This window comes from Tupaia chinensis, unplaced genomic scaffold (assembly GCF_000334495.1).
Source record: "Tupaia chinensis unplaced genomic scaffold, TupChi_1.0 Scaffold147003_1, whole genome shotgun sequence".
Classification (NCBI taxonomy): Eukaryota; Metazoa; Chordata; class Mammalia; order Scandentia; family Tupaiidae; genus Tupaia; species Tupaia belangeri.
In genome coordinates, this window is record NW_006206856.1 from 73,767 (window position 1) to 92,426 (window position 18,660).

The 18,660-nt window shown below is 54.7% G+C and overlaps 1 protein-coding gene across 3 annotated transcripts in view; it reads right to left on the minus strand.

Annotated features, from left to right (window-relative positions):
- Nucleotides 1–12: 12 nt before the first annotated feature.
- The window catches only part of CACNA1D (calcium voltage-gated channel subunit alpha1 D), a 342,768-nt gene continuing 324,120 nt past the window's right edge, over nucleotides 13–18,660 (minus strand). For 2 of the 3 annotated variants that reach the window (XM_006169292.3, XM_027768611.1), the window contains 8 exons: nucleotides 10,128–10,241; nucleotides 9,065–9,432; nucleotides 8,104–8,130; nucleotides 6,766–6,915; nucleotides 5,675–5,838; nucleotides 3,036–3,157; nucleotides 1,072–1,392; nucleotides 13–660 (listed from right to left, as the gene is read on the minus strand). In XM_006169292.3, coding sequence (XP_006169354.1) covers nucleotides 367–660; nucleotides 1,072–1,392; nucleotides 3,036–3,157; nucleotides 5,675–5,838; nucleotides 6,766–6,915; nucleotides 8,104–8,130; nucleotides 9,065–9,432; nucleotides 10,128–10,241 — 1,560 coding nt within the window. In that variant the 3' untranslated portion in view covers nucleotides 13–366. The remainder of the gene's footprint in view (nucleotides 661–1,071; nucleotides 1,393–3,035; nucleotides 3,158–5,674; nucleotides 5,839–6,765; nucleotides 6,916–8,103; nucleotides 8,131–9,064; nucleotides 9,433–10,127; nucleotides 10,242–18,660) is intronic. The other variant, XM_006169293.3, reaches the window with a different exon arrangement.

The window sequence follows — 18,660 nt, forward strand, 5'->3', positions numbered from 1 at the left end:
CCGCCACCCCCCCCCCCCCCGGGGGGGGGAGCCGCGGGCACTCCAGGTACACACGGGAGGTGCACACTCCACCTCAGTGCACGGCCGGACAGCTGGGCGGGGCGGGGCTGGGCTGACCTGATCCTGCTCTCCCAGAGGGCGGGGCCTGCCGATTCCTGCAGCCAGGGCTGAGTGAGAGGTGCCCGGCCGCTCGGTACCTGATCCCACCAGCTTCGTGGCTTTCCCAAGGCATGACGCCACTTGTCCGAAAGTCTGAGCGAGCATCTACTCCCGACCAGTGCCTACACTGTCCTAACTTCGAGGCACTTTTCCCCTGGCCCTCCTGCGCCCCTCCCAAGGCCAGAGCCAGTCTGCCCGGCCCTGGGGCTACAAGGTGGTGATGCAGATCATTTCATCCGCCAGGTCCTCCTCCTCTCTGCTGGGGTCTGGCTCCTCGTCGCTGTAGCCGGGACCGAAGTCCTGCAGTTCGTAGTCCTGCCGGTGCGAGACGGGGCCCAGGTCCCCGTTGGCCCGGGGACACACATCCCCGTTGAGCAGGGTGGTCGCCGCACTCTCCATCTCATCGATGGTTAGGTCGCAGGCGTCGGCAATTTCATGTTTTGTCGCTGAGACAAACTTTGGGTCCCTCGCATAGCGGCCTAAGCCTTCGGATATCAGGACCTGTGCGGGAAGAGGACGAGGGCAGGATGCATCCCGAGGCTCTGTGGGAGCTGGGCAGGGGCGCCAGTTCAGGCCCCAACAGCATGATGGGCTTGGGCACTCGGCCTGGCGTCGTTTACTAGACCTCATGTGGGATGACCAAACAGAGCTGGCTTTTGGCCAAAAGTCACAGAGCCGAGAAACCACACTGGGTCCCACAGGGGGGAAGCCACTGGTGGGAGCGGGGGTGGCTAGAATGACGCGGGAATGTGTGCAGGGCAGCCGCGTGATCCAGGCCGGCTGACGAGAACCGGTGATGCTGGCCTGGACTCGCTCCGCCCTCCCACGTGGCTGCCGCCATCTCCGCCTGGCTGGTTCCCCTGCTGTCCGTGGAGCCCGCCCTCCCTTCCACGTGGCAGGGGCCATACTCACTGCCTCCACCAAGCTGTCCGCGCTCCTCTGCTTGTCGCTGTTCTTGTTCCGGAAGCTGCTGGGGACGGTCAGGCTGGCTGGTGTGAACGTCCGATAGGAGATGCTGGGCTCGTCCGTGTACCAGGAGCTGCGGTGCAGGGACGGCAGGCTGCCATTGACCTGGTCCAGGGACTCTGATCTCTCTACCTGGATCAGGGGGGTGTAGGATGGTGTCCAGTCCTGGTACGGAGGGGTCGCAGGAGGGGTCACCCATGACCGGGTTGAGTGACTCGGTGAGTACTTCTGCGCTTTGCTCGAATCCAGGCCTGCCACGGCCATGATCTGAGGATAGAGGGGAGATGGGTAGGTCAGGTCCTCAGGGGTCAAGCCTCACGCCTTCTTTGAGCAGACCTGGTCTCGGGGGCAGCCTAGGACAGGACTCGGAAGGAGGCCAGTGCACCGGGGTAGCTCAAGTGACCCGGATTTCTGGCACCCTGTGCTCTCGTCTCTGAAATCCCTGTGTATCTCACATACTGCGTCTCATACCTCACGGAATGGCCTCCACCTCAAGGGGGATTGAGAAGCTCCTGAACAAGCTATGGTCTGTGAATGTCCCCACTGCATGCTGGGTTTAAAACCGGCCATGTTCAGGGGAAGGCCACGCTCCCCACACCAGCACAGCTCCTCCTGTACCAGCACGCTGCCCCCCAGCCCTACCACTAGCCCTGCTTCCAACACCTTCGGGTCCCCACAGCACAGCTACCTTGAGATTCCCACCCGAGAGGGGGATGCCAAGGCCGGTCTGTGTACACAGCACAGGTCCGAAGCCCCATGGAAGCCATGACCACCCCAGGAAGGAAGCTGAGAAATCTGGGCCTGGCTGGTACCAAGCAGGAGAGAGGAGTGCATTTTCGCTCCTGGACTCCCGGCTCAGGTGCCCCTTCTAGACTTCCATGCCTTCTTGGTTCACGACCTCTGATGGCCTGGGACTTCCGAACGTCTGCCTTCTTTCACAACTTAGGACAGAGGAGAAATTGGCTTAACAGGTGAAGGCAGAGAAGTTAAAAGCTGGTAGAGAGCTGTGGGGCCAACCCTGGGGCCTGGGGGTTGAGGGAGCCAGATCCTCATGGCTAATTGCACAGTTCAAATCCTGGCCCCAGCAGCTTGAAAAACATGCTGAGCATGTGTGCGCATGCACCCCAAATCCCAACAGGAGGGAGGAATGGAAGAGATGGAACTGCAGTGTGAATGGCCCACAGGGGTTGCTTTCTCTGTCTGTCTCTGAGACGTACCTATGCACTTTGGCAAAAGTGGACACACACACACACACACACACACATACACACAAACCCCACCCCCATAAAACCGACTTTGCAGCTGAGTGTTGACACACCCAGGACCCTTGAGGTAAGGCCTTTACAGGGAGAGCTGGCTCTGCCGGCTGCCTGGGTGCTCACGTGCACTGGGATCGCCCGCCCACCTCCCCACCCCACGGACATTTCTGACATGGCGCTCTGAGAGAGAAAAAAGTACCATGTTGACCTTGAGGCCAAGCCCTGGTGAGTGGGCTCCACCCTGCCCTCCCTGCAGGCCCAGATCCTCCATCCAGAATGAGGGCAGCTCCTTCTCCCTGGAGCCACCTCCCAAGCAAATGAATAGAAGCGCGGATAGTGAGTGCCCCACACTGCGGCAGGGGAGAGGCCACTCTCCCTGGGGCATGGGGGCTGCACACCGAGGAAAGACGGGGGAGAGAAGGCCCTGTGCCTGAGCTGAGGCCAGCCTTGGAAGCTGGTGCCCTGGCTCCAACACCAGCTTGTGCCTCCCCGCCTGTGTGAGCTGAGGGCGGGGCTGGTGACAGCAGCTGCAGGCAGGGTGGTCACCAGGTGGAGCCAGGCTGCTGGAGAAGGTGCTCTCCCTCCTGGTGCGGGGGTGGGGCGCAGTGTCCTCAGGGTGGGGCGGCCACAGGGTGCCCATCAGGTGCTCACCTGCTGCTGCATCAGGTGCAGAGGCAGGGCCGTGCGGTGGGGGAAGGCGGGGGACGGCGGCATCTCCTCCTGGCTGCTCTGGCGGCGCAGGCACTCGAAGTTGAAGGAGGACCTCCGGTGGGCTGGGGAGTCGAAGCACATCAAGCTTTTGTGAAGCAAGTTCATGGCTGGGTGCCACCTCCCAGGAGGCAGGGTGGCCCTTGTACACCAGCAGGGAACCCAGGAAGAAACAGGGGTGGCAAGGGACAGTGAGGCCCCTACACTTTCGGCATGGGGGAAGATGAAGGAAGAAGCCCACCTGAGGGATGGTACACTCGGGTACAACTCTCCCACACGTTGGCCTGTCCTCAGGAGGAACAAAGACTGCCCGACAGCAGCTGTACCAAGTCAGAGGCCTGGCCCTAGTATCGTGGGGACGCCAACTCGGGGCCAGTACACACGTTCATCTAAGACCCGATGTGTCCCAACTGCCCTGCTGTCAGCTTTCAGACACCCTAGGTGTCTCTGGGGGCCAAGAGATCTTGCTGGGGCTCTTGTGTTTATATCTCTGTTTTAAGGGGGGAGGGTCTAGCTCCTCTGGCCTACTCAGCCAGGTAACAGGCAAATTCTTGTGCAGAGAAAGACTCAGCCTCACTAGCACTGAAGACTGAACAATCCCAACGGCTCTCACTCAGAGAACACGGTTGTCCGACTAACGGCAGTTTCAAAGACAACACGGTTCACAGCTCTCCACTTCCAAGGGCTCCAGGCCCATGAGATAAGTTTGAGTTCTGGGACCCTATGACACAGCCAGATCCCTGCACCCTAGCAGGGACCAGCTTCAGGGAACCCCACCTGCAGTCTGCAAGGCAGTGGCTGGGTCATTCCACAGCACCTTTTGTCATCTGTGCTCTCCAAGCTTGCAAAACCCTGCATGCCCTAATTCCTGTTTTGGAAAACCTCAGGGACTGGTCTTGAGGGGCCTCCCAGGTGTTCTAGGGCTGCACATGAGGCTCCAGAAACTGGGTTCTGTATGACGAGCTGGCTGAGCCCTTGGCTGGCCACTCTGGACCCGGCTCAGTGTGCACCGTGGAGCACTCTGGGGCTGCCTCTTCAGGCTGCCTGTATCGAGAGCCTTCCTGCCAGGCACAACCTAGCAGCTTCAATTATAGAGTGCTCGGAAGGATGAGAGGCCTCCCTGCTAGCAACCCCCAGGACCCAGGGTCCAGTGGCAGGGCCAGAGGCTCAGAGCCAGGAGAAAAAACCACCATCCCTTCTAGGATGTGTCCAGTGCCTTCTAGTTCTGAGACGGCCTCCACATGCCCGTCATCTCGAGTGCTCTGCCTGACAGTCTGGGGAGGAGGAAGCAACCCTGCTGAGATAGCGGAGGTATAGGCCGAGGAGACGAGGATCCTTGCCCAGGGTCTGAGCTGATGGGCAGTGAGGCGGACCCCCTCACAAACACGAGGGCAGCTGCTGCTTCCTGCTCAGCCCCTCCCAGCACCAGGGCAGCACCTGTGCTAGGTGGGCGCCCACGTGCTCGCAGGCTGGCTGGGCAGTTGAATAGCAAAGGCAGAGGCCTGAGGAAGGCGGTGGAAGTTGCCAGGATGGGGCTTCCTCTGATTTCTCCTGCACACGCCTCATCCAGTGTTTTTGGGGGGGAACAAATGGCTCCATTCAATAGCAAGTGTTTGGGGCTAAGAAGTTAAATATCGACCATGGAAGTGGGTCTGATGACACTCCCTGCAGGGCTGTGACAGCTGGAGCAGGGCCAAGGCCCTGGTGCCCTCCACCATACTCCTTATCCTGCGTGCTGCTGGCAGACACGAGCCGGTGCGTCTCAGCTATTTCTGGTTACCACTCAAAAATAACGCTTCATTCCCCCAAAACACCAGAAGTGGATATTCTTTAGGCATCATCAAAATGCCCCCATGTCCAAAATCCATGCCCAACCTATAGCTGGCAGAGCCAAGGCTGCCCTTCCTTGCCTGGCCCCAGTGGCTCCCTCGGGGTGATCCAGATAGGACAGTGCCCATCGCCCCCTGCTGTGGAAGGAAAACAGGGAAGCCCCCTCGGCGGAATGGCTCCTGGCCCAGGGGGGCACGCCTGCACTACAGGTGACCCTGGCAGTCAGAACCTGCCCTGTGAGCAAGAGCTCCAGCAGACGAGGCAGAGAGGAGAGAGAAGGAGAGAAAACACCCAGGAAGGTGCTGAGGAGGGACGGCCACCAAGAATTCCCAGCTGGCCCCCAAGACAGGCCTGGGGTAGTCCTGCTCTGCAGCTAGGTTCTTCCTCGCTGCCCCGGGGCTCGCTTCCCCATCATGCCGTAGAGCAGAGTGGGTGGCAGCGGGTGGTCCCATGTCTTGTCCACCTCTCAGAGTCCCAGGCTCGAGGCCAGAGACATCAGTGGCTCCCAATCAGGTGTGTGTGCACACACCTGCCAATGCACAACTGCAGGGCCGTGTGCTGCCTGTCTCAGGGAGTCACGAGCAGCATTGGGTGGTGTGAGGTCTCCCTCGGGGAGACAGAGGAGGGAGAAAGCCATCTGCTCTGACCAGGGACTGGGCGTGAGGACTAAGGGCCCTGACATGGCAGGACACGCCCGTCACATGCCCGCAAATTCTCTGGGAGGCTCCACCCAAATGGCAGAGCCGCCTCACATGTTGGGGTGGGAGGTAGCAGGCGTCTCCTTGGCGATCTCCGTGAGTCATAGCAAACGGGCGAGTCGTCGTCCTCCAAGAAGCCTTGGGGGTGATGGTAGCCGCGGGGCCTCTCGAAGTCCACACTGCCGCCTGGGTACCAGTTGTAGCAGCCGTAGTTGTGCCTAGCAGCCGGGAAGGGCCAGGAGACAGAGGGCACGTGAGGTCTGAGTCGGCACGCCACATTTCTGAGTGCGGACGGACCCAGGTCCCCCAGACACAGCAGATGAGCTGAGAACAGGGGATTCCCAGTCTCACGGAGGGTCAAGATGGACAGTGAGGGCCCCACGGAGGGCTCAGGCTGGAGGCTGGTCGGGCTCTCCCTGTGGCAGCTCGGCCTTAGGGCTGCATATGCCCCAGAGGCTGGTCAGGCTCTCCCTGTGGCAGCTCGGCCTCATGGCTACAGACACCCAGTGAGCCTGGCTATGGTCTGCTCATTTCCTCACCGAAATGCCCCCAAGGACCGGCCGTCTCCCAGGTGCTGAGCCCCAGGGGCACACAGACACGTGGAACGTGGTGTCCGACAGCAAGGAGCTTGGGAAATGCCGGCGCTCATGGACACGAGTCAGAGAGGCCGGTCCTGGGAGAGGCTAGGGCATGGTCAGGGGGTGGTGGGGGAATTTCAATCCCAGTCACAGCAAAGAAAAGCAGGGCTCTGGAGCAAGCCTTGCAGAAGGGGTGGGATGGCCAGTGGGAAGGGGTGAGGGCTTCAGGGCAGGCTTTGCAGACAGGGTGGGATGCGACCAGTGGGGAGGGGTGACAGCATCTAAGCAGCAGACGGGGTGTGAGCAAAGGCTGAGGAAGGAAACCCAGAGTCCCCTGTGAAGGGCCAAGGCCCCAAGGAAGGAGGCACTGGGCGTGAAGGAACAGCCTCACTCTGCCTTGCTCTGGCTCTGCCTCCTACTCTGGCCTAGAGCATGTGCTTCTGCTCTGCCGTTCAGGAGAGGCCCGAATGCAGCCTCAGGTGCCCTCGGCTTCCAGAGCAGGCAGGGCACAAAGGAGCAGGGGACAAGGGTGGCCTCCTGCTGTCCACACAAGCCAGGGCTCCTCACCTGCTCCCAGTGGGTGAGCTGTCATCCTCGTAGCACTCCTCACTACTGAAATACTCCTGCTCCCCCCAGCAGTGGGGGTCCCCGAAGTAGCCATGGAGCTCTGGGTCTTCCCGGCAAATAGTTGGGAACTGTTCATCTCCTGAGTCAGACCTGCAGTGGGGACAGAGCCTCTGAGAGCCTGGGCAGGTGGCGGGCGGCTCCCACAGCTGTGCCTCCCACGTCCCTGCCAAAGGGCCCCAGGCTCCTCCCTGTCTGCATCTGTCTCAAGCCGGCAGGACCATCCAGGTCTCTGCGATCATGCTGTGTGCATGTGTAAGCATGTGTGTGCATGTGTAAGTGTGTGTGTGCATGAACTAAGAAGGGGGGCTCTCTCAGTCTCCTATACAATGCATTGTGCCCAGAGACCTTGGAACCAAAGGTGTAGACGCCACTTGGAGAGCAGGGCCACAGACCTGGCGTACTACAAACAGCGGTCGAGGGTCCTGACATAAAGACCCTGGGCTCCCGGCTGTCCCCTCTGATGCCCCTTCTGCCAGCTGCAGCCCGGCATGGCTTCAGAACCACTGACTTCCACTGCATCCCACCAGTGGGGGCGATACACATGTCACAGGGGAGACTCTCACGGAAACATCTGCCACGTTCTTAAAGGCCGCCCTGCCCCAGGACCACCGTAAGGTCTCCCTGAACCCTGGCCCTCCTGGCTCCATCTTCTGGAAAACCAGCCGGGCTCAGGGATGTCACCCCGCCTCCACAGGAAGGGCCATGTGTTCTCAGAGTGTGTCACTCTCACACTACCTGGGCTGATCTCACTTCCATAACGAAAACTGAAGACCCCTCCCCTGCCCTTACAGAACGGCCATTCTACCCACAACTCAGGTCCCCAGGCCTGGAGCAGAAGCTACTGCACATGTTAGGGTGGCCTATAGGGAAGATCAGATTCCCGGTCTTTGCAAGGTCTGGGCCAGGCTTTTACAGAGGGCCTGGGAGAAGCTTGAGCCCATACAGCAGCCAGAGTGGCCCTGCCCAGGCCCTGGCCCCCTGCAAGTGCACACAATTTTCTCCTAAAAGCAGGAATCCCGCAGGACGAAGTGTGTGGGGCACGCCTGGCAGGGGGACCAGTCCTCGGGTAGCAACAGTCTACGCAGACTCAGATCAGCAAGCCCTTGCTTAGAAAGAAGCAATGCCCTCTGACCCCTGAACCCACTGCTTTGAATTACGATCCCCTATCAGATCAGAGGGCTCGAAGACATTTTTCTCATGCTTTAGAATTCCAGGGGGCCGGTAGGTAACATAACAAACACCACAGTATTTAATCCCAAGCACACAGTGAGCACGTACCTAATGTAAGTTTCATAATAGCGCGTTCTATCCAGGAAAGGCGTCACACAGGAGGGAGGGAGAAGATAAAAGGTAAATATTTCCAACAGCATTGAGAATGCAGACAGCAGATACCTCCTAGAGGCAGTGAACTATGGCTCGCTGGCCAAACACGGGCTGCCACTGTTCTACATGACCCATGAGCTATGGACAGTTAATTTACAAAGGACTGAAATAAAAAATACTTCCTCAAAGGTGACTATATGCAGTGCCCACGTCAGTGTGTGAGTATCGGTTGGCTAGGACATGGCCCACCTGCTTGCCTACTAAATGTCCACAGCTGCTCTGGGACGGCCCCTGCAGAGCTGAGTAGCTACAAGAGGAACTTGATGGCCCTCAGAGCCTAAAATATTTTCTCTCTGGCCCTTTACAGAAAAAACTCACCCTCCATGTTGGAATACGTCCCCACAAATGGGGAGGGTGGATTTTGCTGCTGTCGGTGTTTTTTTGTTTGTTTGTTTGTTTTTAAGAGAAACTGTTGCTACAGGGTATGTGTACTTACTGGAGAGACAGAAAGTGAGAAATCACCCCCCCAGGCGGGATGGCCATGCCACAATCCCTTTTCCTCCTCCTCCTTTGGACACACACGCACATACATGTGCCTGGCGTGAGTTTAAAGCCGCCGAGTGTGGAACTCGAACCATGGTCGGCCATGTGGGAGTCCAGCAACGTAACCATTATGCCATCTGCTGGTCCCTGCTGTGCTGTTTTAAGGGGCACCTCGCATAGCAAGATGTAGGGTGGTGGGGCCCTTATCCTGAGGTCCCTCACTTGCTAGCACCCACGTGTTCTAATGCAAATGCCTACAGGGAAGCTTCCCCACATGCCAGCACAGAGGAGAGGGACCCACCTCACTCCCTGGGACTGGCGTCACCACAACCAGACACAGCCCTACCAGGCGCAAATGCACTTGAAAGGTTACCTTTTAATACTGGACCTTCCTTGAGGCTCCCGGTCATGTTTGTGGGAGGGATGATGCCCATTTTCAGACATGTGCTCAGGGTTCCCAACGCTGGGCCGCTTTCCATGGGCCGCTTTGGACATATTGGCATTATTGAGATTGGCATTGGTTGAGGTGGGAACTTGCTTTCCTATGGAATTATGGTTATGATGGTTATGACACACCGAATTTCCTGCTGGAGGAAACAGCGGTTTCTCAGTATCACTTGCAGGTGGAATTGAAGGCCTTTGGACATGCAGGGGACGGTGGGTGGTATTGGTCTGCTGAAGGGAATCTCTCCTATCACTATAAACATGATTGACATGGTTTCCAAGCAGGGCACCATTTCTCTGCAAAATAATGGGAGACAACACCAGGTAATTTAACAAGTATTTGATGCAGGCTAGCTATGCTAGGTCATTTTTTTTCCTACATGAAAAACAAACCCTAGGTACGTTGTGTAGGATCCCTGTAAGACCACCTGAGCATCTCAACGACCAGGGCGAATGTGTCTGTGTGGCGGCTGGTCCCCCCTGGAATGAGGAAGGTTACCGAGTCCTGAGCTGGGGTGCAAGCTCTCAGCTGGCACTCAAGGGGCTCTTCCCGCTGCTCCAGGTTGAGGTGACTTACACCCGGCTGGACGGGTGGGCAGCCCCGAGGCTGCATGGCAGGCTTGCCCTTCGGGCTGGGGGGCTGAGGGCTGGCTGGCAGATCAAAGACCTGGCCCAGAGAAGAAGGAGGGGAGTGTGGGCAGCTGCTGGAAGGACCAGGGTGCTCGTCCACACGGGCCAGCGGCTGTGGCTGAGCTCCTCGGAAGCTAACAATGGGAGGGCAGGGAGGCTGCCCAGGGAGGAGCTGGCTTGGTCCAGGAGAGGTGCTGGGAGGGCAGGGGTGAGTGAGTGGAGAGGGCCTGGCTGGGAGAGCCTCTGGACCTCAGGGCCAGTGCGCATCCTGCAGCTTGTCCTGTGGATCATTAAGTGCCCCGACTGCAGTCCTGCCCTGCTATCTCCAGGTGGCCGGTGTGTACGCCCTATGGAATAATTACTTTGTATACATCTTCGTCATCTCCTTTCGTCTCCTCGGCCTCGTCATCTTGCAAATCACATGATATAGCACGCCGGATTTCTGGCCCGATGTCATGCAGTGTCCTTAATCCCGCCTAGACCAATGGAAAGGGCAGAACAGGTTAGACGGCACATGGGCCCTGGGTCTGGCCTGGGGCGTGGCTTTGCCCCTGCCTGAGTCGGCAATGGGAGGGGTGCTTCTCCAAAGGCCAGTCCAGGGAACTGACGGAGGGTAAGTGGAGGCAGCCGAAGGGTTGCCTGGTATGGTTGGGAGCTCAGTGGTCCCAGGCTGGGTTGTTGAGGCCTGAGCCCAGGAACCTCCCTGGCAAATACCCTACTTGCAGGGCACGTTGCCTGGTAACCAGTGGGGAGTCTGCCAAGGCCAAGAGCATGGCCCCTGTGTAAATGGCAGCCCCAGAAGGAGCCCCGCATAGGGCAAGGGGCATAGCCTGTGGTTCTGCCAGGAGAGTGGTAAAGACCCCTTGGCTGCATCCAGGACAGGGGAAGCCCAGGAGCATGTGTCAGAGGTCAGGCAGACCCTGCAGCCGCTGGGGCTACTGGATCTGTAAAAAGCCATGGAACGAGTGACACAACACACTGCAGTCGCTAGCACACCAGGACCAGGACAGACGGATCGACATACACACGAGCCAGGCTGCTGTGCACGCAGCCTCGGTGCCATCCCAGGAGCCTCGCCTGGAACCTGTGTGTGGGCCCAGGACCCGCTAGTGGAGGAGTGGACTCTTTGAAGACCACGCAGCCACCAGATGAGTCCTCTGGCTCCCCTGACACTCTGCAGCCCCTCCTGAGCCCGCTCTGCTGGGCCAGAGCCTGGGAGAAGCCCGTGCATCATTCACAGCTTCCTTAGGGAGACACTTGGGTGCTTACAGATGACATATGGGGGAAGGTGTGGTCTTCAGCTCACAGAGGAGTGTGACGGTTTAACCACCAGTTTCAGAAAAAATTGCACGCTGACTTAAAGGCTAGCCGGGTCTGTCCAACTACCTTATCCTTCTCCACAAAACACCTGCACCCTAACAAGGCTTTCGCTCCCCGCTCCTGGGCCAAAGGTCCCCAATCTGGGAGGCACTGCCTCAGCTGCTACTCCACCCTCTGGCTGGCCTGCAAAGGAGGACTGGGCTGAGGGGCAGCTCCTTACGGAATGAGACTGCCTCCCAGTCCTTCTCCCACAACAGCCACAGGAGGACGGTGATGGCAAGGACATCGACAAGGCACAACGGCCACACCTAAGATGTGCACATGAGGGATGGACGCCCAGCCATGGTGCAGGGCAGGGAGGGGGGGCACAGGACTGGGGCTACAGGGCTGGGACCCCTGCTCAGAACTGGTCTCCTGCAGACACCGGTGGTGGTGACGTTATAAAGTCAAATCCCAAAAGTCAAGTCAGAAAAGATGTCCTCGTCCATAAACGCACCCAGTCTGTGAGATGAGTCTGTTAAAAACGGCACACTGGTCGGGGTTGATGTGAACCATTCTGTAGACCGGTGGTTGCAGCTGTTTCTGTTTCATACACTGTGCGACCCAGTGACCATTTTCATGGAAACATCCAGAAGGATGTTATCATTTTCTGTTTCATACACTGTGCAACCCAGTGACCATTTTCACAGAAACATCCAGAAGGATGTTACCGTTTTGTTTCATACATCGTGTGACCCAGTGACCATTATCACGGAAACATCCAGAAGGCAACTAGTGCTATGCCGGGAGGCCCTCTCACACAGCACAGCTGCATGTGTGTGAAGAAGGTCCTACCCCACAGTAGACACAGCCAGAAATTTGCTTACTCAGTTTCCCAGGGTTCAATTATCAAGGGATGGCGAGCAGAGTGAGGGTGCCATTGTCTGATTCCAGACCAATGAGGAGAAAAGTCGTGTTACATGTCTGAGGGTCCCATACATAAGACTCTCCTTGAGACATCTGCTGTCTCCACAAAACAGACACGGGTTACAAAGCACCGAAGTCACCACCACCAGTAAATGATGTGCATTCCTCTGTTACAAGGCTGCAGGACCCAGGAGAAACCCGAGTTTAAACAACAGACACCCCTATGTGCTGTCATTAAACCGATTGGACTAGGTGTGATTAGAAGAAATAGAAAACTATTTATTTGGATAATTTTGAACATCATCCTCTGAGGGCGGATTGACATTTCACTGAAATACATTATAACATAACTGCAGAGTAAAACCAAAAACGGTCTCCAGCACGTCAAGGGCACACGGGATGAGGATTCAGTCGACAAGATAGTGCAAGTGAACAGACACGGACAGAGAATTGGGGGGCAACATAAACCATGGGGAAGGCTGAGAGGTGGCCCCAGATGCCACTTTCAAAGACAAATAATGACAACATATTTAATAAAGAGACACTGAAGGAGGAGAGAAAGCATCGCTCTTCCCAGACATAAAAACACAGGTTTAGAAATCGTGATTATAGTTTACTTGCTCCACGCAGGAGAAAAAGCGCATCTCATAGGAACTGATTGACTCTTTCACATGTGATCTGGGGAGGGGGAGAGGTGTCCCCCAGGGTTGGAAGTGAGGGAAACAGAGGTTTCCAAACTTGAATTGGAACGAAGCTTTAGCACAGCACCCTGAATTTATTACAGATCACAAAACATGATAATGAAATATTTCTAGCACACAAATCAAGCTAAAAGGTAGCTTAGGCTGCTCCAAAAATTCCATAGGCACAAGTTCCAATTCCCCCCCAATAATACAGAACACTATCTTAAACCCTTGGGAAAAATTCCCCTTTTTTCCTCACAGCTCTAAAAACAAAACAAAAATAAAATAAAAACACATTTTTCCTAAAATAGAAACTTTACAATAGTAAAACCATCTCTTCCATATTACCGATCTGTGCCCCCCTCTATTAGCAAAATACTATTTTAATTTGAAATGTGGTAATTAGCACTTAAGCCAACACAGGTAAAGCCATATAAAGTCATTCCATTAACATTACAGTAGAATTATGGTTTTGAATAAACACAGAATGGATATAAAATATAAACATTATTGACTTGATTTAAGATGCCCAATCTTATAAAATATTAAACAGAGTCAAGTCTAGTTTCTGGTTGATTTAAAATACTCGATGTTATCATAAATATCTTTTTTTAAAAAAGGAAACAGCGGTTTGCCTTGGACTGCTGCTTTATATTTTAGACACCATTTAATTGGAATTTTATAGATATTTATTCTATTGAATGATCAAGTCACCAAAACAAGAAAACCTATAAAATCTTTCTAAACATTTCTAAAGCAATAGCATAAAATGATGACATTTTGACATCAAAGACATGAATATTCATTTACCTTCTTTCTCTTGCTCTTGTTTAAGGTTAAGTTTCTCCCACCTGAATACACGCGCATTGCTTTTGCTGCCTGTCTCCCTAAGCTAGCTCCATCACACACACCAGCCATCTGCCAGTTCCCACACCACCACCACAAGCACACACTGAAGCCCGGGGACCCGCCCTGAACCTACGCTGTAGCAGTGGAGATAAGAGATGTAAGCATCCAGGTGGCACCGCGCTCGGCCACTCATCCTCAGGACGTGAGCACCGGCCTTGCAGACTCCAGCCAGAGAACCCTGCCTCTGCACAGCCTGCTCCCTGTCACAGGCAGGCTTCCCCTAGCCAAGGCTGGCCCTGCACATGGTCACCTCGCTAATGACAAGTTCTGGTGAACCTTGTAGCAGGATTCAGCTTATAGCCAATTACTGGGGACAATTTTAAACCAGCTCCATCAGAGAACACTAGAGAGACGATTCTTACAGAATAAACCCGCTCGCCTACAAGCTGTTCTCCACCTCCCCCACATGGGCACACCCCTTATTTTGTCACACTTTCCTCCAGGGAAAATATGATGGTGTGGCTTGTGTGTCCATTGTCATCAGGCTTTGTGTCGGTCGGTAAAGGTTGGGATCGTGGGAGTAAGACTCCCTTAGTTACCCACTGTGATTCCGACCCTCACTGAGACCGACAGGTACACCAGGGTTGCCCCAGGTTGTCAGAATCAAGTTTGCTCTCATCACTTTGGAAAAGAAAGGAAACTTTTAACCACAATGACCTAAAGTATTTCTATGACCTTTCCCTGCAAATATCTGAGAGGGCTGTTTCATGACCACCTGCTTCTTGGTTGCAGCTTTAAAGTCAGAGCCAGAGGAAGTCTTGCCAGCTGCCTGAGAACTGGAGCATTCTATAAAACCTAGCCTCAGCAGAAGCTGCAGGCCAGAACTTCTGATGGCACCTTTGAGCCGTCACTGTGAGCTCCCGTACATATTCCACCAGATCCTGGAAGGAAGGGAGAGCTGATGTTATCTGTGTGGTTAAATGACGTGCCTAAGGAGTCAAAGGCTCCCCAAGCCTGTCCCTTCCACAAGCTAGGCTGGCCTCACCTCTCTCAAACTTCGGCCTCCATCACATACCCATTCACTGATACAAGTGCGGCTGCCGCTTCACCGTTACACTTTCTACTCACTTAGCGGAAGCTACTATGTCACCAGACCAGCACGGACATGGCAAAGGCGGTCACTGAAACTGCCCGTTTGCCACACATCCTTAGTTGCAATCATGCCATGTGGCCACTGAGGTTTTTTTTTTTACAAACATTTTCCATCCTGCACAAACTCCGGCCATCCTCCCTCCACATGAGTACAGGTGAGGGGACGCAGCTGTGCCACTCAGCTCAGCCTGAACTTGGCCAGAACATGGGCACACAGGCAGCTCTGGGTCTAGGTGAGGGAAGAAAGGGAGAGGAGGATTCCAGGTAGGGGCAATGCCATCATGAAGGAGCCTCTTTCACAAGGGGCACCACTAAAAGGCTCCAGCACTCTCTGCTTCGGAGATTCGGGTCATTCTCCCAGAGCTGTGGTTCTCAAGATGTGCTCCAGGGACCCTGGGGCATCCCGAGATCCCTTGAGGGCTCCACGAGGTCACTGCGATTTGCAGGCTGCCGCTAAGGTTTCCTTTCCCTTGTTCACTCATTTCTCACGAGAGCACAGTGAAGGGTTCAAAGGCGGCACCAAGTGTGATGACATCGTCACGCTGTGCTTGCATATTTTTGTGTTTTACAAGTGTCTCTGTTTTAATTTTGAATACAATAAATCTTGACACGTGAGGGTCCTCAGTAAGTTTAAAGAGTATAAAAAGGCTCTAAGGCCAAAAAGTGTGACCAATCCACCCCTGACGGGTACAACCTGCTCCACAGGGTCAGAACCTCCACTCCGTCTAGGAATCCTGTGATCCTGTGGACCTTTCTCCACATTTGGAAGAATGGCCTTCCATGACTGCTCTGGGCTAGCCCTGGCACCTTTCTTGAGAGATTTTTGCTAGAGGGCGCATGTGCTCACTAGAGAGACAGAGAGAACGCGAGAAATCGCCCTGGCCATGCTGCCATCCTTTCTCTTCTCAGGATCTTGGGCTCACCCCCTGCCCTCGCACACACACACACACCCAGTGTAAGTTTCAAGTCGCCAGGTCTGGGACTTGAACTGCAGTAGGCCATGTGGGAGTCCAGCACTTTAACCTGCTGGCTTCTAGTCCTGGCACTTTTTAATGAATGATCTTCACTGTGACTTAGAATGACGTGCTCTCCCCTTTGTCCCGCACAGTCACCTCTCTTAAGACTCAAAGGTGCCAAAAAGAACAAATTCAGCCAGAAACCGACCTACCTGGAACCCTGCAAGCTCTAAGAAGCACCTTCCCGTAAGTAACCGAATCCGAATACACTTGGGCTATGAGGGATATTGGGTGCGTGTAATAATAAACAACATGCTATCATAATTGAGACCTTTTACTACTCTGTGATCTGACTAGCTCTAGTTCTTTGCAGTAAAACTCTACCTTCTCAAAAACTTCTGAGCATAGCAGTTTCCGTTCTCAGAGGGGAAGACCTCCCAGCTTTCAGGAAGAGCGCAGACCGCAGTGTCCAATCCTACAGATTCATTTAACTTTTAACTGGGCTGGTGCTAGAGTGTAAACTCTTTGAGAAGAGCTTCATGCCCACCTTACCTCTGCCTCCCTGCCATGGCTACTAGCCTGCGTCATTTTATCCAGGAGCTTAAGAGTTTAGCACTACGGATTCTGGTGTTGGGTACCCAGTTTGCTGTGAGTGTCTGTAAGATTCGAAATGACAGACTTGAGTGTCCTCTTACAACCTTCTCTACATTGAAAGCTACACTCTCTGCTGGGGTTTGAAGAGACAGGACAGTGGTGTCTCTACAGGCTGTCAACCAAGCTTCAAGAAGCCTCATTGTCCTTTCGAGTCGAAGCTGGAGGCAGCTCTCATGCTCTCTGGCCTGGACTTCCCACTGCAGTCTGTGCTGTTCTACAGCCACACGGCCAGGCCCAACTGTGGCAGGATGCTCTTGAGTTATTCGAACCATTCCCTTCATCCTACCTAGAAAGCTGCCACCTTCTAGTTTCTACTTATTTGGAAGGTATGTGGAGATAAGTATGTGGGGACACTGCCCAGGGCTCCTCTGAAGATGGTGGGTCCCACTGGCCCTCTGCAACAAGGCTGACACAGATGGGGCAAGTACTTACTGTCCTCTGGTGTTGAATAAGCTCAATGCCGGTCAGAGAAACACAGAGGGGTCGCCTGTCTACAGGGGGATCAGCTCCTCACCCGCACCCACAGGCAGAGCAGCTCCCCTTTCAGGGAAGACACACAAAATGCTCAGTAAATCCTTATAACTTAGCACCTCCCAGGCACCGTCAGCCAGAGCAGAAGGGGGCCTTCAGACCAGGGCAGGTCAGAGGCACCCTGCTCTGCCAGGCATCCACCCTTCTGCTGCTGGGTCACAGAGCAGGCTGGGAGGGGGAAGGGAGGCTCAGGATCAAGGGGCAGCAGCTGCTGCTATTAGGCACAGGCATCCCCTCAGTGTCTCCTCAGAGGCCCCATATACTGAGGCATGCGGCTGGCCTCCAGCCCCAGCCACCACACGAGGGCTGCAGGAAGCAGCCAGGCCTACCCTCGGACCTATGGACTCAGTTCTGAGAGCCAGCAGAACCTGCGTGAGACCACTTGCCTGGTGAGCCATGGTGGCCAGAGAGCACATGCCACAGGCACAAAAGATATCATTAGGAAAGGCCTCGGGGCTGGGAGAGGTCAAAAGCATCCTTCCCTCTGGCAATGCACTCCCACTCTCTGTTCACCTCTGACACTCCTGGGCTCCCAAGATGCTTGGAAGAGCAGCCTCTGCAGCCAGGATGGGGTTGCCCAGAGGCAACAGGCTCTCTCTCCTCCCACTCTCTCCACCTCATTCTCCACACCCCAAACACACAGGCCTGCACACACACACACAGGCACACGCACACACACACAAATGCAAATGCGAGCACACACGACCTTGGTCTGTACACACCAGGGCAGGCAAAAGGGGCTCATGGCCCTTTTCTCTACACAGTTCTGACTTCACTTTTTCAGCTTTTTTTTTTTTTTTTGCAGTGAGGTTACTTTTCAATATTGATTTACAAACCCTAACTGGCCACTTTAGGTGTCCCAGGCTCAGTATTAGATGTACGGGGTCTTTGCCACTTGGAATGGGCTGAGAATTTGAGATCAGACACCTTCATCGATCAACTTCCTGGGCCAAAGTCTGCTGTTAAGGTGTGGAGGTGCAACCTGTACCTCCGTGTACACCTTTACGCACTGCCCGGGTATCTTACAAAGGGGGAGAATCGTCTTTCTCGATGGATAACTACAGTACAGAACAGAAAAGAGATCAAAGGGAGACAAGAATTTCTTAAAGTTCTGGTAGTAAACAGGCATATGATATTATTATTGTTGTAGTCTTAATAGTAAGCAATTATACGTTCAAAGTGCTTTACAATCACTTAGCTATTCCTCACAACAGCCCTGTGAGGTAGGTCGACATTATTACCCCCATTTTACAGATGGGGAAACTGAGGCACAGAGAGGTTAAGTGTCTTGCCCAAGGTCACGCAGCAAGTGAACGCTGGAGTTGGGACTAGAACCCAGATTCCCTGACTCCCGGTGTCCTTGAAACTAGACCATACTGCTTCCAAAGAGGCAGCCCTGGACTGGCTCTAAGCACGAACTAAAGACGGGCAATGTTAGATGAGGGTTGGGTGTGGTGGTGTTTCCCGTGGACGCGTTAGGATGGAACCTGAGGTGTTGCCTGAATTGGTTTTGGCATGCGGTGTATGTTAGTTTCAATGGATGCATCTGAGCTTCTCACTGCTATCCGGACTGGGTCCCTGCGGATCGCGGAGCCTGCGGTCAGGAGGTCATGACGCACTGGTGTACACAGCGAACCGTCAGCTCAGCCCAAGGGCCTGCGGTCTTTGGGAGTTCGGGCAAACTAGGGGTGCAGGATTTTGGAACGGAGTCAGCTGCCCACCTTAGGCAGGTTTGCTTAATTGTTTTATTATTTAATTTTTTTTTTTTTAAACTGGCCAGCATCAGGAAGTTGTGTTCATTTCATTTCTCTGTGGGGCGTCTCTCCCCCTCCTTTGCCTTCTCT